The 20761-nt window shown below is 43.0% G+C and overlaps 1 protein-coding gene across 5 annotated transcripts in view; it reads left to right on the top strand.

The window, feature by feature from the left end:
• Positions 1-20761, top strand: part of si:dkey-82f1.1 (DENN domain-containing protein 2A) — a 148697-nt gene that overhangs the window by 52180 nt on the left and 75756 nt on the right. For all 5 annotated transcript variants that reach the window (XM_068050732.1, XM_068050730.1, XM_068050729.1 and 2 more), the window contains exon 2: positions 20172-20267. In XM_068050732.1, the coding sequence (XP_067906833.1) occupies positions 20182-20267 (86 nt within the window). In that variant the 5' untranslated portion in view covers positions 20172-20181. The remainder of the gene's footprint in view (positions 1-20171; positions 20268-20761) is intronic.

Here is a 20761-nt window from a genome sequence, read left to right on the forward strand (position 1 = left end):
TTAAGGATCCCCAAAACACAATCGGAGACATCACGTACCCTGGCACCTGGGAGGTAACACACCAACCGTGAGTTCTGAATGAATGCTCCACAGCAAACTCACTTCATGGTCTCAAGTTATAATTTTCTTGCCCTTTTTGTTCCCCATTTTTAGTATTTCTGCAGTTGTCCCTTTTTTAGTTTTATATACTTATCTCAGGTGGTCCCTTTTGATTTTAATTTGATACCCTCTTTTAATTATTACTTTCCATGAATTTTTTTAACTTTTAATTCCCTTCTTTGCCATCATCTAGTTGCTCTTATTTGAATCAGTTTGTTTTGCCTATGTGGCATTTAAAAAAAAACTTTACCTTTTAGTGTTCTTTTAGTTCTTGCACTCCTTTTACTCTCAGAAGCTCCATGTTGTGCCCTGCCATTCTCAAGGTGCTGGAATGTTTAACTTACCATTTGTGGGTTTCCCCCCACCCAGTGAAGCCTAATTCTTTCCTTAATCTTTAGTATAATGTTTAACAGTCTTTGGCATCCCTCCAGCTCAATGTATTAGGAGCAATTTCAGATTGTTGGGAGGTCTCGGAGGTCGCAGCAGTGCTGTTGACCAGACGTTCAATGGCAGCCCTTCAAGTTCTTCTCATGCTTGCTGCAAACAAAAATATGTTTTGTAATGAAAAATGTTCCCAAACAACTTTTCATAATTCTGGTGGTCTAGAAACTGGATTGCGCTGTTCCCATTTACAGGTGTAAAATGGGTTCCTAAGGATCCAATATGGCAGTCGGAGTGCGTGTGTTCATTCTGCTCTTGGGGCTGCATAGATGCAACTCACTTGTACTGTTCTAATGAGGCTAGCAGGCCAATTTGCTGTGGTCCTGCTGCTGGCACTGAGGATGTCCACTGATTCGAACACAAACCAATTTCTGGGCCAGGGGCCTTATAAACTGCATACCTGGATCTGGAACATGGTGCAGTATTGGGGGAATGGGGAGTTGTCTAATGCATTGGATCTGTAAAATGCAGCTATAAATCTGCACAAAGACCTGTGCTCCTTGTCTGACTCATGTTGCACCTGACCTAGAAATGCTTTGAGCGGCATTGTAGAGAGCTTTGCTCGCTACATATATGCTGTAACCCAGCTGGGAGTGTTAAGAGGGTAACACTAACTAGCTATGCTGTGGTTTGTGTGTCAGCCATGGTTCAGTGGGTAACACTCACCTCTGAATCAAAAGATTATGGTCCAAGTCCCACTCCAGGGCTTGGGCACAAAAATCAAGGCTGACACTTTTCAGTTGAGGCATTAAACTGAGGCCCCATCTGCCTGCTTGGGTGGATGTAAAAGATCCCATGGCACTAATTTGGAAAAAGAGCAAGACAGTTATCGCAGTGCCCTGGGCAATATTTTGTGTCTGAATTAACATCACAAAAATAATGCCATGGTCATTATCACATTGCTGTTTGTGGGTGTTTGCTGTGCGCAAATTGGCTGCTGCGATTGCTACGACAGTGGCTACCTTTCAAAAATACTTCATTAGTGGTAAAGCGCTTTGAGATGTCCGGTGGTGGTGAAAAGCGCTATATAAATGCATGGCTTTCTTTTATCTCTAGCCTGAGCACTACTGAATTTAGAAGTGATTGAGAGGCAGTGTGAAGTGATCATTGCTCTCCAACTAACCTGGGAGTGTTTAATGTTGACGATGGGTGCCAAGAGTACGAGATTGATTATTGATAGGAAATGAAACAGTCTCGCCTCTGGTGAATCCAGTAATTTAAGTTGTGGTTTTAGGAGTCTTGAAACTCAGTTCAGGAACTGTCAGCCTTGCTGAGCACCATCAAAATCTCCCTTCTGTGCAATACTGAATATCTGATGAAGCAAATAAAATGAATCTGATTGTGTGGGTGTAAATTAAGTAAGGACTTGCGTCAAATGCAGTCCCCCTCCCCCAGATACAAGATTCATTTAGTGCAATAGAATGCAGCGAGCTCCATAAAAGAGCTTCAGAAGTCAGATAAAGTGAACTATGACTGAGTCACGTGTTTAGCTATTCGTGATACATAGAATGATATTTATTATTGTGCAGTGTTCGTGCATCCATTCCCTTTTTGGGCCAGTTCCTGAGCAGGGGCTGGGGGAAGAACAGACAAACCATTTGGAAAACTAGGAGGAGTTGACCAACAGTCTTCATTTAAAAAAAAAAATAGCTTGCATAGCCTCAAAAACAGCCGTAATACAGAGTTATAGAATGTAGTTACATTGGAAGGGCACTGTGGCTGGGCTAGTCAAAACTTATGCTGTGGTATGACCAATATTCCATCGCTTATTTATTGAAAGACTGACAAATTGTGGTGATTTTCTCCTATTTGTTGAGAACTCGCAGGGTCTTTTGGATACATTTTTCTATTTTCTGTGTCACTCAAGTGCAACTAATGCACTCTTGCTGCTGCAGGGGATTGAACGTTGCTGTTTCCTATGGGCAGGGATTCCTGATCCCACAAGAATATCCTGAATCTTCCTGCCCACAGCAGGGTTCAATCCTCCACAGCAACAGCAGGTAGAAGTGGAGCTGAGTGTAGTGCTGATTTTTGTCCATGAACACAGAAACAGGCACTAACCTAAAGTGATAACTGCAGATGGTTAACATGTGTGTAACAGGAATTGCTGCAAATAATTTATCTAAAGAAAAGTGAAACATTCAATTCAGCATGTGTACAGTTTTGGACTTTGTATCCAAGCTCATTCCTGCTTTGTGTATTATATAATTGGGGTAGTATTATGGAGTCTCTCTTTGCACCCACTTTTCAAATAAACACTCATCATGACATTAAAATGGGCCAGATTTCCATCGTGACAGGAAATCTGTACAAGCAGTAATTTGTACAGACCACAACAAACTTCCCAGGGTTTTGAAGAAATTAACTTAATCTGTAAGGATTATTAGGAGTGCCCTGGGGTGTTGGTATCGGCCTGTACTAATGTTCTGCCTGTAAACTGGTTTGGATCCTTTAGCTGTATGTGCCCAAAGTTTTAGGTCTGCTAGGATTAACGTCACTACCTTTTTAATTCACTACAGCATGTATTTTTAAACTCACACATGGGGCATTGTCCTCTGTTTCATTCCAGGGCCTGTCTCCCCAGCACAAATAGATATCCCACAGGTCACATTCTTAACACTGGTTTTCATACAGGGTAGCCAGATGGCCTCTTTTGGCTCACATGCAGGAGCTCGTGCTTTTGTTCCAGCGGACAATGGGTTATTCCTGGCAATGTTTAGCACTGGAGACTGTGACTGCACACTGACTTACTGGCCTGCTCCCTGAAGATTTACATACTATAGACAAGAATCCTGGCTTTTTCTTCAGCTGCCTTTCTGTGGGCCTGGCCTTCCGCCAAACTCCTTGAGAGTAATTTTGAGGCCTGCTTGAGTTACTTCATGCATTTACATCATCCCCTAGGGAGTGAGACTGCCTAACTAAAAGCGAGAAACTTAATCAGATGGAGAAGTGCGCATTCCTAAACTTGTCAGTGATTCTCTTTGGTGTCCTCATTGATCCCACTTGCAACATGTAATAAATGTTTTCCCTATAATTGTGAATTTTAAAATTAGGTGTTTTTTGACTCCTTTTAACATGTCTAAGTTTTCATTGAAATTTTTGACACATTTGCTGCAAATTCTCTGACATAACAAAATGTGCTGAGGTGTCACCAATAACTTTTGTGTTGAAATCTTCTCTAGATTGTTGATGAAGTTGGCTGAAATACAAGAAAATAAGATCACAAAAAAAAACACATGCTTGAAATCTCAAATAAAACAACATGCTAAACCTGAGCTGAAGTCAATTAACATTTGAGCAAAAAGAACAGTTAATATTTTAAGTGGTTCATCTCATGAAGACTGTGATGAACTGGTTCTATTTAAATGTCTGTCTATCTTTCTCTTTGGGAGATTCTATGTACAGTTATTTTCTGTTTTTTACATTGAAATGATCCATTCATGGGTATGCAGTTGCAATGTATTTTTACAATTTGGAGAGATTTCACTGGCTCAGTTGTGAGTTTTGGGGCAGAATCACTTCAGAGAATTCCCCACCTGCCCCTCACTGTAGAAATAGTAATGCTGCACTACCAGCATGCTTTGCAGATGCTCCATGGAGTGTGATCTTTTATAACACTCTTGTTTTCCTTTTGACTTTTTATTTAGATTGAGCAGTGGAGATAATACTTGTAGAGCCGTTACTGATATCATGCACTGTGATCCTGTTATTGTACACTCTATTTAATGACCCTGGATCTGCTACAATACTTTATTTTAAAGATCTTGCATTGGTTCCAGACTCCATTTACACCCCCCCCACCACACACGCTCTGTATTTATATAAAAGACAGTGTCTTAGAAATGCGATGTTCCCACATCTGTTTTCAGCTGCAAATGGGCACCTAAGCATCCAATATGGCATATGAGGTGCACATGCTCATTACACAACACAAATGTGTTGCCATTTGACGAAGGCACAAAAGGACACATTCCAGGGATCATGCCTAAAACATGTCTTAGACCCTTTGCAAGTGGAAATAGGTTTGAGGCTCCCCTATGCAAAATTGAGATGCCCAGAAAGCAGCTGACTCCAGACTGACTGTGTGCTCAGCAAAACATGCTCTGCCCACAACCTAACCAGCATATCTCAAAGGGATCAGTGGAGCCCGCCATCAAAAAGGTAGGCTTTTTAAAAAAAAAAATGTTTTTCCAAAAATATACTTCACTCATAAAATTTGTAAAAATGCATTACATAACTGTTCAAATTTGACATTACATTAAGTGCCATACACATCAGTTTTCTTCAATACAGTACATGAGCTGCCTCACTACACTTGCCTTTCGAGGTTGTATTTACAATGTAATTTACATTCCGTGTCAAACATTCTCTGGTGCATACAGCCCAAGGGGTTTTACACAGGGTTCCAGCCCTCTGTATACTATGGTGGGAGGGCTTTATGCAGTGGCCTTTCCCCATTGAGCCATTGTGGCGATTGCCCCAAGCTTTATGGTGTCCCTTAGCAGGTAGGCTTTTAAAATAAGGCTTCTCTGAAGGTGGAGCAAGGAGGTGCAGGAGTGCTTCACTACAGTGCCAAACACCATTACCAGCCTCTACCTGGTCCCCTCCCTGCTGATTGCTTCCCCGACCCATCTCGGGCCACTTGAGTGCTGCTGCTGCCAGCAGCTCAGCAGCCCAAAGTTAATTTCCTTTCCCAGTGACGTAGAATTAGTACATGTGGCTAAAACAGCATCAACGGGGCCATGCCTGTAGCTGTAATATTACTTGTTCCTTTGAAATGTGAGCTATGTCACAGGACTATAAGTAATATCCAAAGATGTGAATTTTTATTATACTTTAAACTAGAACATATAGCCACATCTAAACACATCTCACTCTGTCAGGCTACACCCACAACTGTCTCGTCATGTGTGATGCAACATCACTTCCTCTAGTGACCTTCACTTACAGCTTCTTAAGGTGGTCCGCTCTTAAGGTCGTCTGACAACATCTCCCTTTTTTCCAAAGGTAAAAACATGTTTACAATATTCAGTGATGTGGTTAGGACTAACTGTACATGATTAAAACAAAATATTATTTACAAGAAAGTAAGCTTAACACTCTCTAAAACATAGAGGTTTGTTATTTGTCCCAATCTTGTTATCATCAACCTCTACCCAGAACTGAGCTCGTCTTGATTCCTCTGAGACTCTGGTGACTTAGAACTCTGTTCTTCCTCTGCTTGTAGCCTCTCTACATTCATCTTCAGACTTTATCTTTGAATGTGTCTGCGATGCCACAGGGTTGTCATGTGGTGTTGTCATACAGCTGTCTGTGTTGACTTCAGTTCTGTCTGAGAATCAGGCCATTGTGTGTCTGGACCTCATACGATCTGGGCTGGTCACATGTCCTTACATCCTCTGCAGGATACCATGTTCCCAATGCACGATTGGCGTCTCTGGCCTTCTGTCCTACTCGGAATTGAGCTAATTCTGGTCCTGCTTGCCTGTCATTTGATGCAGTCATCTTCCCTTGTTTAGACAAAAGTATATCCTTTACTGTGGAAAACTCTCAGAAATGGTGGGACAGGCAATTGTACAACCCATCACAGCTAGGCTGACGACCTAGAATGGCTCTCCATTGGAACTGTTACAGACAAGTGGAAAGTTGTGTGGGTGACTTCCACTTTTTCACCTTTCAACTGACCGTAGATCCTGTTTCAAAAACAATATTTTAGTCCCCGAGTATTTGAAGGGTCAAGTTAATAGACAAATTACAGGTTTTCTTGTAGGTTAAAAAAGATCTCTTTTTTTTTTATACAATAACTGAAAAATGTTCGCAACTTCACCCACTTATGCTTTCACACGCACACACAAAAAGATAGGGAGTAGAGGGTAACACGCAATTAGAGTCCAATTGTTGTAAGAGAGTTTGTTGTTTTTTAAAAAAAAAACATTTAGAAGCTTTTCTGGAGGAAATCTTTCAGCAGTGCAGGCCTGAATGTTCTTTTGTCTCGAAAGGGATGAAGTGTCACAGGCTCCTTGCGGTTAAGCCTCAGTCCGAAGTCAATGGTGGAAATCCTGGTTCCAAAGTCACCTTGCAATTTCTCTGGTGCAGTAGTTAAAAGATGTTATCAGCAGGGCTCCTACTTAGCTGGAACAGTCTTTCAGCTGATCTGGCTGGGACATCACAGGCAATCCTTCTGGCCTCTGGGTACGTGCTACAACGAACTGAAGCCTGAGGAGAGACTCCCGGTCATAGCGCCTCTTTGTGTCAAGACTCAGTTTTTGAGTCATCCTTTTACATGGACCAACCTGTTACACTCGACCTGGGTATTTTCTACCTTTGTTCAGTGTGTGACTGACTTCATGTATTGTGGTGATTCATAAATCTTGGCACACTGGAAGTCCTGCAACAGCTGATCCAGTTGTGTCTACAATATAAAACGTTTGTGGTAGCCATTTGGAGCTGTCATAGCTACATTGTAAGGTTATCGTTCTGTCACATCCATGGAGGGAACAGTGAACTGAACTGAAGGAATTATGAAATAAAAGTCAACTGTTTAACTGAACTACAAAACAAGGACCCATTGTGCTACAGACAAGATGGAGTAGAGGTCAGGTGACCCCTCCTCTACTGTCAATAAACATGTTTGTGGGTTGAAGATAAAACCCATTATCCACGTCTGACTTAGCTTTGGGAAAAACGCACTGAAATGGAAAACAGCCCATTCCATGCTAACAATTCCTATCTGCCAGAATAGAGCTAACAAAGACTTTTACAGAAAGACTGGCTCTGCAGCCAAGGCTCAGATAATATATTTGAACTAGCACTATTTAAGCAGAGTGGACCACGTTCAGATGCTATCATGTAACGATGGTTCCCATATCCTGGTGCATTGCATGAATCACCCCAGGGGAGAGAGCTCTTAGTCACTTGACCACAACTCCAACCAGACAAGTTTTTTTTTTTACCTTTTTAAAAGGTATCTCTCTAGATAGAGAGAGAGAAGCAGAACAGCCAGAGAAAGCTGAGAGACTGTTCCAGCTAAGTAGGAGCCCTGCTGATAACATCTTTTAACTACTGCACCAGAGAAATTGCAAGGTGACTTTGGAACCAGGATTTCCACCATTGACTTCGGACTGAGGCTTAACCGCAAGGAGCCTGTGACACTTCATCCCTTTCGAGACAAAAGAACATTCAGGCCTGCACTGCTGAAAGATTTCCTCCAGAAAAGCTTCTAAATGTTTTTTTAAAACAACAAACTCTCTTACAACAATTGGACTCTAATTGCATGCTACCCTCTTCTTCCTATCTTTTTGTATGTGCGTGTGTGAAAGCATAAGTGGGCGAAGTCATGAACATTTTTCAGTTATTGTGTTTTTAAAAAAAAAAAAATCTTTTTAAACCTACAAGAAAACCTGTAATTTGTCTATTTACTTGACCCTTCAAATACTCGGGGACTAAAATATTGTTTTTGAAACAGGATCTACGGTCATTTGAGAGGTGAAAGGTGGAAGTCACCCACAAAACTTCCCACTTGTCTGTAACAGTTCCAATGGAGAGCCATTCTAGGCAGTTGACCTTGCCTTGATGGGTTGTACAATAGATTCCCATTTCTTTAAGAACATGTCCTTCAGTATATGGATGGACAGAATATTTGCACTCGCTCCAGTGTTGATTTTTACTCTGAGCTTATGTTGGCCACTCTTCTGTGGACATATAATCCCAATCGTGGTGAATTCCTCAGATTGCGCAATAGCATTGACATGTTGATCCAAATTAACTATGTCAAATGCTTGCTCGCTGTTGGCGCTCTTCATCCATGTCCTCCTGGCAAGCTGTCTCTCTGCTGACAGATGTACCTACTTGGGATTTTGTTGTGTGTTGGCATACCTTTTGTTGCATTTGCCATCCTGTCTTGCAGATGTTCTCTCTGCATGTGATCTGTCACCACTCCTGTGTGCAGTATCTGAGCTCAGCCTTCTGCATCGTCTTGCCCAATGTACTTGTGTGTCACAAGCTTTGCACTGATCCTAGTACGCCAGACAACTGTGAATTGGGTGTGTCAGGCCACATTTGCTGCTAGCCGTAGCAGATTTCTGAGCCTTGGTTACAATACCAATTGTCCCCAACGCTTGTAACTGTTGATGCCAACCATGAAGGCTTCAAATTTCCTTCCATCATTGAGTAATGCATCTCTGGTGTGTTCTTTTCTAGCGGGTCTTTTTGAAAGGACTTTAGTGGGGTAGATGTGATTACCAGCTCTATAACCCGTTCTGATAATTCAATAACTGCAAAATCACAATATTGAGCTTTGTCTTGACACCTTGCAGCAAACTAGTCAATTGATTCAGCTTGCCTTTGCAGGTAGCTTAAACCTATGTACTTGGAAATTTACCTTTTTACCTGGAGTTGCTGCTCCAGGAATGTCCAAAGCTTGCTAGGGTCCTTCTGATTCTCAGCTGACAATCGTGATGTATTGATCCGTTGCAGGCCTTTGTTTCCCAGTTTGATCTTAATCTTGATAGTTTGTTTCTCTGGTTTGCTCAATTCTTGATCCAGGAAACACATTTCCATTCACTGTTGATACAGTTTAAATTCAGATGCTATGTCCAACGCTTTCTAATCTATAGCTGGACGTCTGAAAGCTGTTGTCTTAATCATCCTGCTTTTTTGATTTAGGATTGGACAGGTTTTTTTTTCACAGGCACACATCTGTCTTGTTTAGAGAGATTTTTTTTGCAGGCCTGTCCCTTTAAGAGTGAGACTTCATTTTTTTAAAAAACAGAGCAGTTATTTGTTTACACAGCTGGTTCTTTTTTTAACTGAGCTTTTCTTTAAACAGGAGGTTTTTTTTCTTTGCAGCCAACTGCAGTGGCAGCTGCCACAACCAGGCCTTCTCACTGTGCTGTGGACCTCCAATGGCACTGTTGAGTTCTTCCCTCTCTTTTCATCTTAGGCTCTGCCCTCAAAGCAAAAAAAAAACCCAGGAAAACTAAAACAGTTATGGCTTCTGCCACTGCTTTTCAAAGTTTTCAACCCACTGCCAGATTAGTTAAAAGTTCTGAAATCCTGGCAAATTGCCTAATGTACTCTGTTTCAACACCTCCCATGGTCCTGTCTGTGCTCTCTGCCTGAATCTTTGCCTACCTGGAGTGGCTAATCAGCTGTTCCTTGTTCTCTATTGGTGTGTTGTTCAGAGAAAAATCAAACTTTGTCATGATGTAATATTTGGTGGTCAGAAAAATATATCCCACCGCTGTCACCATACAATATTACTTATTCCTTTGGTATGTGAACTAATGTAGTCCTATGAGTGTTGCAAGTAATATCCAAAGAAGACATGGGTTTTTATTACACTTTAAACTGGAACATATATATTTTATATATACAAATGGTTACTGCTGGAGCCGCAATAATTACATCTCACTCTATTGGGCTAAACCCACAACTCCCTGGTCATGTGTGACACAACATCATTTCCTTCAGTGACCTTCACCTACAGCTTCTCAAGGTGGTCTGCTCTTAAGGTTGTTCTACAATGGTAGCTAATTATCAACGTCTATTGGACAACACTGGTGTTGGCCAATTTTCGAGTGCAGTACTGCAAGAGGAGTGTAATCTTTCCAATGACAGATGTACAGGTGGATAGTAATGATCACAAGGTTGTCTGAAGAAGCACAGTTCTTTTGATGTTTTGGCCAATATTCCTTCCTCAATGATGCAAGCAAAAACTGAATAGCATTCATCTTTGCTGTTTGTGGGATCTTGCTGCTTACAAAATGGCTGCTGTGTTCACCCACATAATGACAATGATAGTTATTCATTATATGTGTGGTGTCTTAGTATGTTTTTAGGAAATGATAAGGTGCTTTACAAATGAAAGTCTTTCTTTAAATTGGTTTGGCCTGGAGGCATATAGAAAGTGCTGCAGTGAAATTAAAATGCAAATTAGGAAAGCAAAGGAGATCATGAAAAGATACTGGCAAGTAAAATCAAAGAAAACCCCAAAGTGTTTCATAAAGAGCAAGAAAATAACAAAGGAATGTGTGTGGAGGCGGAAGACGTGAGCAAGGTTCTTATCAAGATGTGTACCTGCCTCATATGGACTGCAGTGGTTCAAGAAGGCAGCTCACCACCACCTTCTCGAGGGCAATTGGGGATGGGCAATAAATGGCATTGCCAGCAATGCCCACATCCCATGATTGAATTGAATAAAATAAATAAATACTTTGCATCTGTTTTCACAAAAGAGGGGGGGGGGGGTGATGCAAACATTGTGGTTAAAGATGAGGAGTGTAAAATATTGGATGGAATAAACATAGTGAGAGAGAAAATATTATTGGGTTTGACATCTTTGAAAGTAGATAAATCGCCAGGTCCAGATGAAATGTATCCCAGGCTGTTCAGAAAAGCAGGAAATAGTGTAGGCTCTGACCGTCATTTTCCAATCTTCTCTGGCAACAGGCTTGGTGTCCGAGGACTAGAAGACTGCTAGCCGCATACCATTGTTTAAAAAGGGAGCAAGGGATAGACAGAGTAATTACAGACCAGTTAGCCTAACCTTGGTGGTAGGCAAATTATTGGAAAAAAATTCTGAGGGATAGTATTAATCGCCATTTGGAAAGGTGTGGATTTAGGGAAGGGTTAAGAGAAGGTCCTGTCTGACTAACCTGATGTATTTTGATGAGGTAACAAGGAGGATCAATGAGGGTTGTGTGTTTGATGTAGTTTACATGGATTTTAGCAGACTGGTTAGAAAAGTAAAAGCACATGGGATTCTAGGGCAAGTGGCAAGTTGGATCCAAAATTGGCTTAGTGGCAGGGTGTTTTTGTGACTGGAAGGCTGTTTCCGGTGGAACTTGGCAGGGCTCAGTATTGGGTCTCTTGCTTTTTGTGATATATATCAATGATTTATACTTAAATATAGAGGACATGATCAAGAAGTTTGCAGATGATATGAAAAATGACCATGTGGTTGATAGGAAGAAAGCAATAGACTGCAGGGAGATATCAGTTGACTGGTCAGGTGGGCAGAAAAGTGGCAAATGGGATTCACTGCAGAGAAGAATGAGGTAATGCATTTGGGGAGAGTGAACAATGGAAGGGAATACACAATAATTGGTAGGTTACTAAGAAGTGTAGAGGAGCAGAGGGACTTTGGAGTAAATGTCCACAGATCCCTGAATGTAGCAGGACAGATGGATAAGTGGTTAAGAAGGCTTATGGGATACATTCCTTTATCATACCTTATCATGTCCGTGCTCACTGACCTATGTTGGCTCCAAGTCAAGCAAAGTTTTGATTTTAAAATTCTCATCCTTGTTTTCAAATCCCTCCATGGCCTCGCCGTTTCCTATCTCTGTAATCTCCTCTAGCCCCACAACCCTCCAATGTATCTGCACTCCTATAATTCTGGCCTCTTGTGCATCCCTGATTTTAATTGCTCCACCATTGGTGGCCATGCCTTCAGTTGCCTAGGCACCAAGCTCTGGAATGTCCTCCCGACACCTCTCCACCTTGTTTTCCTCCTTTAAGATACTCCTTAAAATCTACCGCTGACCAAGGTTTTGGTCATCTGACCTAATATCTCCTTAGTGTAATACTTAGTTTTATAATGATCCTGTTAAGCACATTGGGATGTTTTAATATGTTAAAGGCACTGTATAAATATAAGTTGTTTATTAGTCAAAGCATAGAATAGAAGAACAGGGGTGTTCTGCTGGAACTGTATAAAAGACTATTTAGGCTACCGCTAGAGGACTGGGTGCAGTTCCAGTCACCACATTAGAGGAACAATGTGATCGCACTCGAGAGGGTAGAGAGGAGATTTACAAAGATATTGCCAGGACTGGTAAATTTTACCTATGAGGAATGATTGGATAGCCTGGTGTTTTCTCTCGAACAAAAAAGGCTGAGGGGAGCGTAATTGAGGTGTATAAAATTATGTAGAGCCTAAATAGAGTGGATAGGATGGGCATATTTACTTTCTGTAGAGAGGTCAATATCCAGGGGGCAGAGATTTAAAGTAATCAATAGAAGGATTAGAGGGGAGTTGAGAAAATGTTTTCCCCAGAGGGTGGTGGTGGTGGGGGGGGGGGTGGTGTTGCTGGAACTCACTGCCTGACAGGATGTTAGAGTCAAAAACCCTCATTGCATTTAAAAAATACTTGGATATACATGTGAAGCGCCAGAACCTACAAGGATATGGACCAAGAGCTGGAAATTGGGATTAGGCTAGGTAGTTCTTTTTATTTGGCCGGCATAGACACGATGGGCTGAAAGGCCACCTTCTGTACTGTAAATTTCTATGATTCTAAACTAATTTACTATACTAGCGTATATCAAAATGAATGTATGCCTCATACATTTTTTATAGTTATGATAAACTTTCATATCCTTTTCTACACAGTTACATCCAAGCTCATACCCACCTTTAGTAATTTCTACCCATTATTGTACCTACCCTTGATAATTATTTTCTGTTTAGTGTTTCTATTGATCGGTATGGCATAAATGGGAAGGTGGTTTCCATGGAGATAATGTGGGGAATAGAAGATAAAAAAGGGAGAATTTTAAACTCTTCCTGGCCAAATGGTGGGATCAGTACCGGATCAAGAACCCTTTGGAATCTCCAATAGGCTTTGCCGTGACTCTTGAACCGATCTACAGCATTAGCATCTCATTTCTGGGTTTCCCGACTAATCGGAGGGTGGTTGGGATCATGCACCGGATCTGTCAAAGGAAGGATTTCTAATTAAAGGGAACCCAGCTGGGGTTAGCATAGCTGACCAGTTCACAGATTTTTGAGGCTGCAGCGATCACAAGAATGAAGAGACCTGAGAAGGCTGCTCACTGGATCTCTTGCTCTTACCTGGAGGTCCTGCTGTGGGATCTGAGGGACTACAGTGAGGTGAGCTTTCCCAGGGATGGGAGGAAGAGGACAACCTCTCCAACCAAGCAGAAGTGGATGGAAGTGACCAAGGTAGTCAGCAGGAGAAGTGTGATTTCTCCAACCTGGAAACAATGCGCCAAGAGGATCCAGGACCTCAGAAGGATGGGAAAGGTGAGTGGCGTAACTCCTTCAGGTGCTAAGCCCCACACTCTACCTTGCCCATCATTCTCTTGCACAGCACACCTCAGAACAACACACCTTGCAGCTGCACCCATTCCTCTCTCTCCAGGCACCTCACATCCCCATCTGAACAGCCAACACTCATACTCACCCTCGTCCTATTGTCCTCTCACACCCATGCCTCGCAGTCGCTCTCCACAAATCCCTGCTACCCACACAAGCCATTGCTAACACTCATAACTCTCTGTATACTGTCTTCTTCTGCAAGGAGAGAAAGCAAAGTCAGGGAGAGGGAGAGACCAGGGGCTGAGGGCAAGGTGGGGAGTGGCCGTCCAGTGACAGGCACATTGATGGCCACTGACAATACATGCACACATGGCCCACTGGGAAGGGGGTCTCGTTCCAGGAGGCTGCAGATGTCAGCAATGGCCTGCCATGAAAGGCTGAGCCTCCTGAGGCACTGGCTTTCGCACATGTTGAAAGAGCTGATTCTCTCCTTTGTAGATCTGGCTGCGTTTGCTGACAACGGAACCACTAGGTGGCGCGGTACATGCGCAAATGCAGGCTCTTCAACTGGAACGTCAGTGTCCGTGACGTTCAGGCAGCTGCCGGGATTAAAGATGGTGATGCTCAATTTATTACAGGAAATGCTTATGGCTGGATTGTTCGAGCATACTAACCTTACATTAAGTTGGATGGAAGCCCAGTAATATGCTACTATGTAGTTATAGGATACTAACTGTAATCCTCAGTTCCATTTAATATTCCAGTAATTCTACTAAATACAAAAGGAATTTTATGATCAAATTTCCATTGGAAGATAGTGAATTGGCATCCCGATCAAAAATCAGGCAGAATATAAAATGTGCTGCCAATTCGTTATTGTGATTCGTTTATATGACTGACCAGGACTGATTTCACCCAACCGCAGCTACTAGCTCCCGTAGTTCCTGCCTCACTGGCTGCGCTCCCCCCACGGCTACTCTGAATCACCCAGCCGCTCGCTCCAGACCTCGCTGCTCCCTGCCTTTCCCCTGGCCAATTGTTCCCCGCTTGCGCCACCCCGTTCTCCGGTCTGGCACTCGCACCCCGCCCCTCCCCTCTCCAGCCGCGAGCTCTAGGCCACGCCGCTTCCCTCCTCTTGGGCACTCGCTGCCACGTTTGATCAGTCACCACGTGCCGTCTGAAGAATCAAGGGGGGCCACAAGGAGTGATGTGGGAACGAGTGGCCAAGAGGAGGGGAGCAGCGCGGCCTCGAGCTAGTGGCTGGAGGAGGGGGTGGGGGGAAGTGGGGAGCGAGCGGCTGGAGAGCGGGTGGCGCAAAGCGAGGAACAATCAGCCGGGGGGGGGGGGGGGTGGGGTCGGGGGAGTAGTGAGGTCTGGAGCGAGTGGCTGAAGGGAGGAAACATCGAGGCTTGGGGGGAGAGCTCCAGCCTCAGTCTCCTATTCAGCCGCTCCCTCCAGCCAAGTGGGTGGTGGCTGGATACTTAATGACACTTTAGCGTGTATGTGTGACGATGGACCAGGCGTGGATATGCGATGACGTCATCCCGTGCACGTGCCACTTAGTCCTGGCAAGATGTAACAGCGCATGTGCGCAACTTGGCACACTCTGATGACGTCAGCGGGCTACTGCGTTGTCAGGAATCACTGTTTAGATCCTGTGTTGGGGGTCTCGCCGCTTTTGAGCTGGATCTCTGTGTCCATCCCCTCTGCCCTGTGGAGTCGTATGTGGCTGAGGAGAAGGCAGCTGGTACTGCTGCTGGTATTGCTCTTGCTGTTGGTGTTTCTGCTCCTCTTGTTCGTCAGAGGTGCAAGGTGCAGCTGCTTATGCTGCTCCCATTGCCATGGTGAAGGCTGGCAGCAGGGAAGTGCAAGACAGGTGAAGTGACTTCCAAGAACCTGTCAAGCACTGAAAGCACTCTCTGAGAAGGTGTGCTGGTAGCAGCAGTCTTTCACCTTGCCATGGCTGGAGCTCTTCAGCTTCATTGATCAATGGTTTCCCAAACTGTCAGTTTCACTGAAGAAGCATTCCCCACTGTGTACTTACCTCAGTGACACTAGCGAGCTGCTGACAGCTCAGGAAATAGGTCCACTGGCTGCTAAAGCCAGAATGCAGATTTAAAGAGACACTTAATTGCTTGTTTGCATAATCTAATTACCTTCCTGACTGCTGCACAGGGATTTCCTGCTCACTTTCAAATCCATCAGGGTGAAATGTCAGGATCCCAACCCAATGTCACTTCTAGGAGATTTAACTCTCTGCACACATCCAAGCCCGCCTCCCCTCACCTATGAAAATTCCCCCCCCCCAAAGAGTTCTTTGAAGATGTAGTGAAGGGTATGTGGAGATGGTTTCTGCAGAGGTTTGTACATGAGTCTCTATGGAGGTACAGTCAAATTTATCCGAAAGAATATTTTTCTTTTTAACTTTCTTGGCCAAATTTGCTCCCATTTCTTCCTCTCCTGGAAATTTTCACTCTTCATAGGGGTAGAGTTTTAGAACCACTGGTAACACTTTGGTGTCTTACTCAAGCACTCATTCTTTGAGAGTGAGACTTGGCAGGTGATTAGGGTATCTCAATCATCCCTAATCCTGTCCTTCTCCAATGTCTACATACAATTCCAGCAGGAAGTTACTGAATAACAATTTTTGCACTTCATAATCCAGGGGCCCATAGTGCAACCTTTGCAACCTTATTTTCCGCCTCCACTCTTGCCATCTCTCCTTCCCTTTCATTTGGCTGAACTCAGCAGGATCAAACCTGGCATCTTCCTGGTATGTTTGGCTCGCCCACTTTGTTACTGCTATTGGGGGACCCTAAAAGTGTTTCTCTAGCGATACAGTGGGAAGGCATCCCTAAAATATTTCTATAGAAGTACAGTGGAAATGTCTCCATAGGTGTTTCAATGGAAATCCTATAACAGGAGGCAGGATTCTGAGCCACCGCTGGGGCCAGGAACGGAGGCGGGCAGCAGCTAAGAAATAGCCCCGCCAGCTGGTTTGCTGGTTTCCCAGCTCCAGACCTCCTCCCGGCAATTTTTACAGAGGCAGGGTGTTACGGGGACCTTTTTTTCCCCACACAGTGTGGGTTTCTGACCCACATTTCAGCCTGATGTAGGGGTTCAGAAGCCCGCAGGAAAAATCCTGCCCAGAATATGAATTCTAATTTTTTTTCCCTCTTGCTGGAATGTTTTTAAAGTATTAAAGTATCTGAATATTCTTCAGTGAAAATACTGTTGGGATGTAGGTGTTTTCCTAGTCTGAAGTTGCTATGTAGAGAATCCAGATTCAGTCCAGCATGGATAGCTGAGTCACTGGGCGATGCAAATGACACTAAATATACAAAACAAACTGAGGAAAGTCCAACTGCCCAGTCTGACGCAGCGTGTGATTGTCATGAGAATTTTCTTGACCAAATTTAGTCATAAAATAACTGATCTTGTGTGTTTAATTTAGTTAATGGAGTACAAGTAAAAGAAGAAGGCAGGAGGAGTTAAAAGTTTTCCCAGTTCTGGGCACAGTGCCAGAGCTGAAATGTAGAGTGTCTGGAAAAATAGAACACTGAGCATTTCACATTTTTTGAAGCCTCTTTGTTTGACGGACATTGGTATCTTCCTGTTTATTCCCTTCTATTGCGTTGCTATGGTTATATACGCTTCACATCAGGTATATTGTAGTGGAGTGAAATAAAATCATTGGATTTCCTTATTAGGGGCACAACAACAATACACTTATCCCCCTGGATCAGAAGACATGCATGCACCTATTAGGAGTCCATCTAATAGACAGGGTTCGTGATACAATATGTAATCTCTGTTCATCTATTCTATGGCATAGATTATAGGGTGAATCCACCAAGAACAAGGAGGGTACAGTAGGAGGCTTTTATTAGGCCAGAGTTACAACCCTTCAGTAAGTGTGGTTGAGGGTTTGGGGTAAGGTGGCAAAGACATGTACTTTTCTACAGTGTTTCCAACACAAGAATTCAAGACAGTTGTGTTGTGAAGGGGGCAAGTTCCCAGACAACCTCTGACTGTCCCAGGGACAATGCAATGGAATACTGTGTTTATTACACATAGTGTGATGGTACAAAACCCTGAATCATGTACTCCTGCTGCATAATGATCAGTCTGGGATATTGCTAATATTGAACAGCAGATAGAATTGTGAATGTGGCCTGCAGTTCCTGTGGCACTACCTGATGCTCACCCTTTACATGCACCTAGTTTTTCTGGGAGAGAATAAACATTTTACGTGGGTTATTCCAAAATATGACTGATGACCCAACCAGAGAGTAAACCCTGACTTTGGAGACATGCGTATGCATTCAACACACCAACACCTAAATCTAAAGTATTTCTGGTCAAAGGCATGGCATAAGCAGAGATAACACATAAACAAAATACTTAGTCAGGTGTGAGAGTCATTGTATTGTAATGATCAGTGCATATGATGGTCACTGCCGCCCAATGTAGTCTGATCATTAGTGTTTTTAACCATTGATTTTTAAAAAACATCTGAGGCCCATTTTACTGTCTGGGTACAGTTAAAATTACAAATGTACATTTTAATGAGAGATTTTAAACCTAGTTACAAAGATTTATCATGTTACATGTCCATTTATTTATTTTTCTTTGTTCAAAACAAAAGAAATTAAAACAACAATTAGTATTGATAACTGATGAAAGGAAATTGTCCAGAAAGTATTTTTGAAGTCAGCAGCGTGAGGATTGAGAGGTGGGTAGTTATATCAGCAGGAACACTGTCATTAACCCAGGGTGATGTTAGCATACACTGTGTAGCATCCTCACAATGCGGGGCCAATAATTCTTCCCAGCCATTTCCTTTCGATCTTCATATTGCCTGTCACATCATTACATTTATAAACAGGGATTTCAGAGCCCTTACCCAGCTCCTCCACGACTAGACACCAGGTGAAATCAATGGTGCTACCTAGAAGAGACAAGAACTTCATGGCAATGTTGAAATGAAGTTTGGCTGTTGATGTCCCCATTATTTTCCTGTTACTGAGTAAATCACCCATGTATGACAAATGTCTAGGTTTTCTGGGCGACAGTTAATTGTGAAAGTGAGTATTTAAAGGGCCAAAAGAAAACAAACTGCAGAATTTGAAGGACACAAGTATTCTCGTCCTTTTTTATCAATTTGTTTTTTTCAAAAGGCATTTGTCCTGGTTTCTGGCACTGGAATATATTACTCAAAGTTTGGGTTTCTAAGTGGATGTCCCACTGTTTTTGTTTTTTGGAGGAGGGCAAGAAAGAGAGGCCAGACAAGTGAGGACACACAGCAAGTGTCCATAGACTCTGACCTTCCCACTTTTCACCTGGATTTGTCTGAGAACCACTGTGGGCAGACTCCAATTTTGTAGATTTGGCTCAGATTTGCACTATAGAACTTAGTGCTCAGGACTGCACTTTACCAGGGATTTTTTAAAAAACTTTTTCCCTGATGCTGATTCAGTCCTTCATCCTCCTTGGCGGAGCAGGCTTGATGGGCCATATGGTCTACTTCTGCTCCTATTTCTTGTGTTCTATGGGACTCATTAACTTCTATGGACCAGTTTCCCAGATTATGATGATTTAAATTTCACAGAATAATCATTTAAAATGTCAAAGACAGGGAAAATAGTATCTGCATTCAAAATCTAAATTGTGTAAGGTATCATGGTCATGCCTAACTTTGTCCTCACTTGACATTTTATACATGCATTTTCCAGAAGGGGGGTCAGTGTATAGCAACTAAAGTTAGATGATTTTGCGCTCCTTATCCAGGGCTGTTGAAATCAATTTTAAATCCCAACTTCCACCCCAGTTGAGTTAGGCTAATCTGGCATAGACCAGGGCACCTTCCATGGTTCCTTGGTGGTATGTTGTATAGTGCGTATGATTTACTCACTGAGCTACTGGGGAGCTTTCATTCTTCTTTGTGCAAACAATTACATTTTAAGTCAATTTTTCCAAACAGTTGACTGGCAGTTTGTAACAGTGTAGCCACGAGGACAGTAAATTGCTGGAACCAAGGGCCCCCTTGCACTACATTTATATCCATGTGCTTGGGTCCAGAGACCAACTTTATTAGACTCTGTTTCAGGGAGTGGAACACAGGAACAGGAGTAGCCCCTGGAGCCTGTTCCACAGAGTGAGGTTGTCAACCTCGACCCTTACATAATGTATCTCTGTAGGAAGTGTTAGATGTAGCACAATACTGCTGGCTCTACTCCCCTCACCTATCAGTGACCATCATAAACAGTAAAATGTGTTTTATAACTTCACAGGAAGCAGGCAACAAATAGAAGCAAAGCACGTTCTTGCAGAGAAAGTGGATGGACAGTTGTCCCTGTCTGGCACATTTCTAGACTGGAGAGAAGGGTAATTGGATGGCAAAGGCTATGGGGAACCCTATGTAGTCCCCTTCCTCCATGCATCACCACCCCCCCCCCCACCGCCCCCCCTCACCATGCACATTATTATTAATGACACCATATTTGACGCAAGATTTTTAAGAATGATGTAATAATACCAAACCTGATTATTTTATGCTCCTTCACAGGTGAAGGAACATGCCTATTACCAACACGATGACAGCCAATAAGACAACGGTGTTAAGCTGGGCAACAACAACGTGCAACTCGAAGTCCACTGACCGGTGAGCAAAGTCTGCCATTTAACCATAAAGGGCCAGGGTTGTCATTGTTCAGTAACTTGCATGTCTTGTAAATAGAAATATGTCAAAATGCAATTGATTACACGATGAGTTGACTGACAGAAACTGCTGCTAAAAATGTTGTTTCAGTATACAACTAAGCGCCTGGAGGTGGTCAGTGGTGTGTGGAGCAGTGCCTGGAGTGGCTATAAAGGCTAATTCTAGAGTGACAGGCTCTTCCACAGGTGCTGCAGAAAAATTTGATTGTCGGGGCTGTTATACAGTTGGCTCTTACCTTGCGCCTCTACAACTACAACTTATATTTATATAGCACCATTAATGTAATGAAACGTCCCAAAGCGGTTTACAGGAGCGTTATCAAACCAAGTATGACAGAGTTCAAAAGAAGATATTGGGTCAGATGACCAAAAGAGGTAGATTGTAAGGAATGAGAACAGAAAGTGCCGGAAATACTCAGCAGGTCTCTTGGCATCTGT

This window comes from Heterodontus francisci, chromosome 18, assembly GCF_036365525.1.
Source record: "Heterodontus francisci isolate sHetFra1 chromosome 18, sHetFra1.hap1, whole genome shotgun sequence".
Classification (NCBI taxonomy): domain Eukaryota; kingdom Metazoa; phylum Chordata; class Chondrichthyes; order Heterodontiformes; family Heterodontidae; genus Heterodontus; species Heterodontus francisci.